Source organism: Anguilla anguilla, chromosome 7, assembly GCF_013347855.1.
Source record: "Anguilla anguilla isolate fAngAng1 chromosome 7, fAngAng1.pri, whole genome shotgun sequence".
Lineage (NCBI taxonomy): Eukaryota > Metazoa > Chordata > Actinopteri > Anguilliformes > Anguillidae > Anguilla > Anguilla anguilla.
Genome location: NC_049207.1, coordinates 57,157,143 through 57,163,142, shown reverse-complemented (window position 1 = coordinate 57,163,142; position 6,000 = coordinate 57,157,143). Strand labels below are relative to the sequence as shown.

Sequence of the window (6,000 nt, the reverse complement as noted above, 5' to 3'; positions counted from 1 at the left end):
GCCATCTCTGTCAGCTTTTGGGAAATACGACAAAATATTTCGGAGGAGTCAGGGAAAAGGAAAAACGGTGTCTGGTCTGGAGTTTGAAAACTTAATTGGTTCATTTATTGGAAAGAGGCTATCAGCGCAAGTGATGGTTGTCCCAGAGATGAAATTCGCTTCAACGGGCGTGGAAACAGTACATTTACCTACAAACCTTTTTACATGGACGTGTCTGGGCCAATTTATTATTTTATTTATTTAATTTTTTTTTTGTCTGTAAAAAATTTTTTTGTTCCGTTTAATTTCCTTGATGTGCCAAGAAGTGCTATTGCGCTACTTTGAAATGAAATTCAAAGGTGCCGTGTTTCCAAGTGTTCGCAACAGCGTACCTGCGAGCGGGCGGTGAGTGAGTTCATTTCTGTGAGTTTGTAATGCACTCGTCGTTGCAGTAGGAGGATCCATGTGCTGATAGTGACGTCGCTTGGCAAGTCTGTCTCCCTCGCAGTTTTTATCAGTCTTCTGGCTGAGAGCTAGAAAATCAGAAATGTTCTGTTACAGGAAGAAAATGGAAAATATCCAAGGAAGCCGTCTAAACTTTCGGCGTCAGACGTGGTTTTTAAACTGCCCTCTGCATTTGTAGATTAGCGACAGTTAACGCTGAAATGCGAAGGTGTCTAACCTACTTCTCTGAGCTTCAGACTGTCAGAACTGAAAGTAGTGGATGTATGTAGGCTACTGGTGGGCAGAAAACTAAACGTCAGCTTTTACACTGAGGATATTGGAAAGGAGAAATACTGGTTATTTATTTTTCTTATTTGGCTTATTGCTTCCACGCAAAAAAAGCCACCTGCTAAATTGGATGTCGCAATCAAGGTAAGGATGCAAAAATCTATATCCTAATTGGTTAGCTGCAGTAACTGATCAACTTTAAATAGTAACTTCAGAGACATTTCATTTGTTAGTGGTTGATAACCCGATGTTTCTCATTAAATGTTATTTTAAATTCAATTTTTGTTGTCCGGAGAACAATATCTGAACCATAGGCCATTTCCATAGACGCTCGAAATTTGACAACAGTTTAAAGACTGTAGCCTATATACTGAGCGGTAAACGAATATGACAGTATTATACACGACATTATCGACAGTGAAATATGTTGCATCCAAGTTGACTGCATTGTTTAAACTGCGTTCAACTTATCTTCCGCTCTTACAGTAAAGATAACTCGCTCATCATATACAATAATTGGAAAATTAGTTAGACTTTCGTATTGACAAAACCACCTACGTTAAACTAGCCTAGGTTACTCTACGACGCCCGTTAAGTTCTCTGCTGAAAACGTGACCATGAATAATAAGAGTAAAACTGTCAAATTCTTTTTTCGAGTGCAGTAACTACCGATATGATTTATTCCTGGTTATTGTATATGCTAGTCTGCACTTTTCCAAACGTCGTGCGTTGCTCAGGAAGGATGTAAAAGTAAATGTTGGCTGTAATCTCTACATAGGTATCATATATAAGGACTCCAGATTTGTTTTCTCACGATTGTAATACTTCACTGACAAAACGGAAGACACTGAAATAATATTTAAAATGCATTCGTGCAGGCAATTTATGACCTTACGCCTTATTTTAATAAATGTGTCAAACACGAACTGTAAGTGGAACGTATGCAATGTTCCTATTAAAACAAGTTGAAGACAACTTTAAGGTCAGTGTTCTAACTCTGGATCACACAAACCACGCTCTTAAATTTTGGTTTTTTAAAACTTGTTCGTCTCTCGCTAACAGTAGCCTGCACTGTCGCCTTAAGGGTGCAAGAATTTCTAGATAATGTCGCAGCACTTAAGTCGCCACAAGGCCTACAAACGCTAGAATGACATGATAGTCTATCCAATCCGTGTACAGCTTTGTCGTATTTTTCGACAGAGTCTCTGCTTTTATCCAATGGTAGAGCGCCAGGAGATGGTAGTTAACCAGAAAGCTACAAAACCACGTGATGTATTTTAAAGCGACAAGTTCCTATTTCCTCAGGGGTTTATATAAGCAGCGAAGTCAAGTATTGCGTAGCTGGTAAAACAGCTTCTACAGCATTAGTAGACTACCAAAGCTGCATTTAAGTAAATCATGCTATAAAGTAATAAACTGTTTTTGGACAACTATTAACTATAATGTTTCATAACAATATGTATTTTAAATATAAACAACCTCACCGCATAATTTCGTAGACATTATTTATGATGACAAGCACGACCCATCTCGTCACCACCCCCACCTCCCTTCCCCAGTAGTCCCGTTCGCTATATACTGCGCTCTTATCTGAAAAGCGAAACATGACAGGTACTTGTGCGTCCTCTTAGTTTGACACTTTATTTTTTGTGTAAGTCCCTTTAAACCAGTGGAAATAATGTGATGTTGCCGTCGTGTGATGTTTTTGTGCTTAAATATACGAGCGCAGTTGCCAGTCAACTAGTAACGATCTCCAGAAGATCTCATCTTACGCCGGCTTCTGTTTTCTGTTTGGTAAATGTTCCTGTTACTGTCCATGGAGACCAAGCAAAGTATTTTGGCCCGTATGTGCATGCCTAAATTGTAAACCAAATCTTCTTATGTAGCACTAATTAATTTTACAATGTATGTGGAGCATACAAAAACTAAATTCAGAAGAAATTTTTAAATATTTATATGTTTACTTGTAATAAATTATTAAATATGTTATTGCATTGGATATGGATATTGGATGTTTTATTCATATTGTTAATTGAACTATTATTATTTGATTTACTGTTGTGCTGATCCTCACCATACATACAATCACACAAATCTATAGACAGGCATTAATATATAATGATTTTTTATTATTATTATGTATACTGCCTATATATGAATATATGTAAAGTTTAAAATTAAATTGTAAATTAATGTTTTTTTTATTCAATTGAACAGATGTATCAATGATTCAACCACGGAGACCAAAAGATACCAAGGTTACCCAGAAGGAATGGATATGGAAAGGAGAAGGAATCAAATGTCGAACACAGTGGGGTACATCTGTGGCATGGAACAGGAGAATAAGACCAACAGTGATGGCCTCATGGACATTGTAAATGTCACTTGTTCTCCGAACGCCATTGCAGGCATTAAGGAAAACATGGATCAGGCCCCAGTCTCCCAGAGCCAGAATCAACAGCAGTTCGTTTTTCCTATTTTGAGCAATGCTGCCAATGGTGTTAAGTTAGAAATGGACTCCAAAGAGCTCTCCAAGACTGTGGCTGAGTCGATGGGCTTGTACATGAACGCAGCGCGAGAGGCGGGCTATGCCTTGGGCCCACAGGGCGCAGGCGGCAGTGGGCAGCAGCCGGGCAGGAACCTGTCCCCCTCAGCAGGCTGTCCAAAGCCCAAACCTGTGAGGTTGTTAGTTTCAGCTCCTTACCCTGGGATGTCCCACCTGTCTGATATCGCTAAAATGGAGTGTGGCTCTGGTGTCCTGCCAGAGGCAGAGGACTGTCTAGCCCCAGGCCTTGACCATAGTCCACAAAACTCCAATGATTCCATCTCCAGCCCTACTAAATTTGGGAAAGCCTTCCCCCCAGCTGGCAGCCCCGTCAGCCAGTTTCCTGCCCTGCCGGGCCTTGCCCACGCCCCCCACCTCAGGATCTCCACCACTTGCAGCCCCAACAACACGAGTACGGTGGGTTCCCCCCTTGCAAGCCCTCTTAATGTGATGAAATCGCCCATCTCCAGTCCCCACAGAATGGGGAGTGTGAGGTCCCCACCCTCCTGCAACCCCACTGTGAGGTCATCAGTGTCCAGCCCCACTGGCAGCAGCAGTAACAACAACAGTATGCGGGAATCAATTTCTAGTCCAGAAAATGTCAGTTCTATGCCTTTGTCTAGTCCTCCTAATTCGACAGGCTTCCCTATGTCTAGCCCTGCAAGTGGACTGGGCCTTGAACTGAATGAGACTCGCAGCCCAATTAAGACAGACCAAGACTACAGTGGGTTTGAGTTTCCAAAGCTGGAGAAGGTGGACACTGAGCTGTACAGCATTGGCCTGGACAAGATGGGAATGGTGAAGTATATAAAACCAGAGCCAGACTGCATGAGGAGCACGTGTGTGAGTGGTGACAGGAGTGACATGCCCAGCTCACCCTTCACCATGCAAATTAAAAGTGAACCAAACAATGAAGTGACGTGTCTGAATCCCCAATACAATGGAGAGCTGCACTCTTTAAATCTGTTTTCTGCAGCGGAGACCACTTATCTGTCCTTGAGGGATAATGTAGATGAACATAGCCTCTCTGGGATTTTAGGGCCACCAGTCTCTTTACTTAATGGCCACTACCAACCTGAAGCTTTTTCTAACAATGTCTTGCTTAAGGGGATTAAGCAGGAGTCTAAAGATGGCAGCTATTACCAAGAGAATGGTGACATGCCGACAGCGGCCATTGTTGGGGTTAATTCAGGTGGGCATTCATTTCATTACCAGATTGGAGCACAAGGAACAATGTCTTTTTCCCAGCATGATACAAACCCCTTGCTGAATCTAATTTCTCCCGTCACTGCATTGATGAAAACGTGGAAGCCGCACCCTGGCTTGCCACCCCAAGGGGAAGGATATCCAGGTCACAGGTGCATGGTGGACAGCATGGCAAGGTAAGAAAAAGCGCATTGTGTGTGTGTGTGTGTGTGTACGTGTGTGCGTGTGCGTGTTAGTGCCCTCTGGTCCCTCTTACAGTAAAGCAGCATGTGACCACAACAGCACTGTAAAGCAAACACTCGGCCTGAGTGCTGCTCTGTAACCGGACAGCAAAGGCAAAGGTTGTCCTTTATCAAGGGACTGCATTCACCAAGGAAGCTTTATTGAGCTGTTCTTTTGGAAGAGGTCTCACAAAAAAATGGCATTGTTAAATCAGCAATTTTGAGGTAGTGCCAAGGACAGCAATAATCACCCTCGACCTGAGACATGGTGCTATAGTGTATAGGTTCCCATGCAGCTTTCAGACAGGTGTATTGTTTTCTTTTCTGCATATAATTACTCATAAATGAATAATTATGTTTACCAATAATTACTTCTGTCTGGAAAAGTATTGCCACAGAAATTCCAATATTTTCAAAACTCAATATTTGAATGTGACCAGGCAAATTGAAATGGGAATCTAAAATGCATTCAAAATGTATTAGCCTCAAAATGATTTGTAATCATTGGCATATTCATATTTGTGAACAAGAGGACTGGCTATATTTTACCCTATAATATCCGTATCAGAGGTTACTATCAGTTATGAAATTTGTCTTGTGATAAGGTTTAACATGCATAAAAGGAACATGTAGTATAAAGCATAGCTGGTTTATTACTTGAGCATTAAATGTGTGTGTGTGTGTGTGTTGCATGCATACATATGTTTCTGGAGCTAAAACCTGTATCTTATGTTTGAGAAGCATTTTGTTGTCATGTAGTCTGTCTATTTGCAAAAACAAAAAAATCTTCTATAGCTGATGAGCACTCTGAAGGAGCCATGTTATTTTGTTTTCACAACATAAGATTAGCTTGAATTAGGGTTAAGGATAAGAGATTAGCTCTGAGGACTATTTGGCAGTTCAATGTGCCTATCTCTAGGGCTTTGGCATACTTAGATGATAATGCTGTCGTTTAAAATCCAAATCAATTTTACCAATTTTAGCCAATCTGCTTTATCGTAAAAAGTAGTTAGGCCTTATCTTTTGGTTTTACGCAAATACTTTTACATGTTTATTCTCATTGGATTACATTTAAGATTGTAGGAGTACATTTTGTTCAATCAATAACAATGAAACAACTGTGTTGTTTAATACCTATGGTTATTAAATAAATGCCAGAGTTTAAATATTTGTTGTTAGATAAGTATATAGATAAATAATTAAATAGACTTGTATTGGAATTTAAAAAGAACTGCTGCAAAGTTGCGACCACACTGGCTCATATTGCTTGGAGCTGCAGCCTCGAGTGTACAGTGTCTGTGTAAGTCTGGTTGCTTG

General features: G+C 40.7%; 1 protein-coding gene across 4 annotated transcripts in view; it reads left to right on the top strand.

Annotated features, from left to right (window-relative positions):
• Nucleotides 1–443: 443 nt before the first annotated feature.
• Nucleotides 444–6,000, top strand: part of nr3c2 (nuclear receptor subfamily 3, group C, member 2) — a 57,780-nt gene continuing 52,223 nt past the window's right edge. The window contains exons 1-2 of one of the 4 annotated variants that reach the window (XM_035425491.1): nucleotides 444–855; nucleotides 2,929–4,638. In XM_035425491.1, coding sequence (XP_035281382.1) covers nucleotides 842–855; nucleotides 2,929–4,638 — 1,724 coding nt within the window. In that variant the 5' untranslated portion in view covers nucleotides 444–841. Of the gene's footprint in view, nucleotides 856–2,257; nucleotides 2,323–2,342; nucleotides 2,556–2,928; nucleotides 4,639–6,000 lie in introns of those variants that run through there. The other 3 variants (XM_035425492.1, XM_035425490.1, XM_035425493.1) reach the window with 3 other exon arrangements.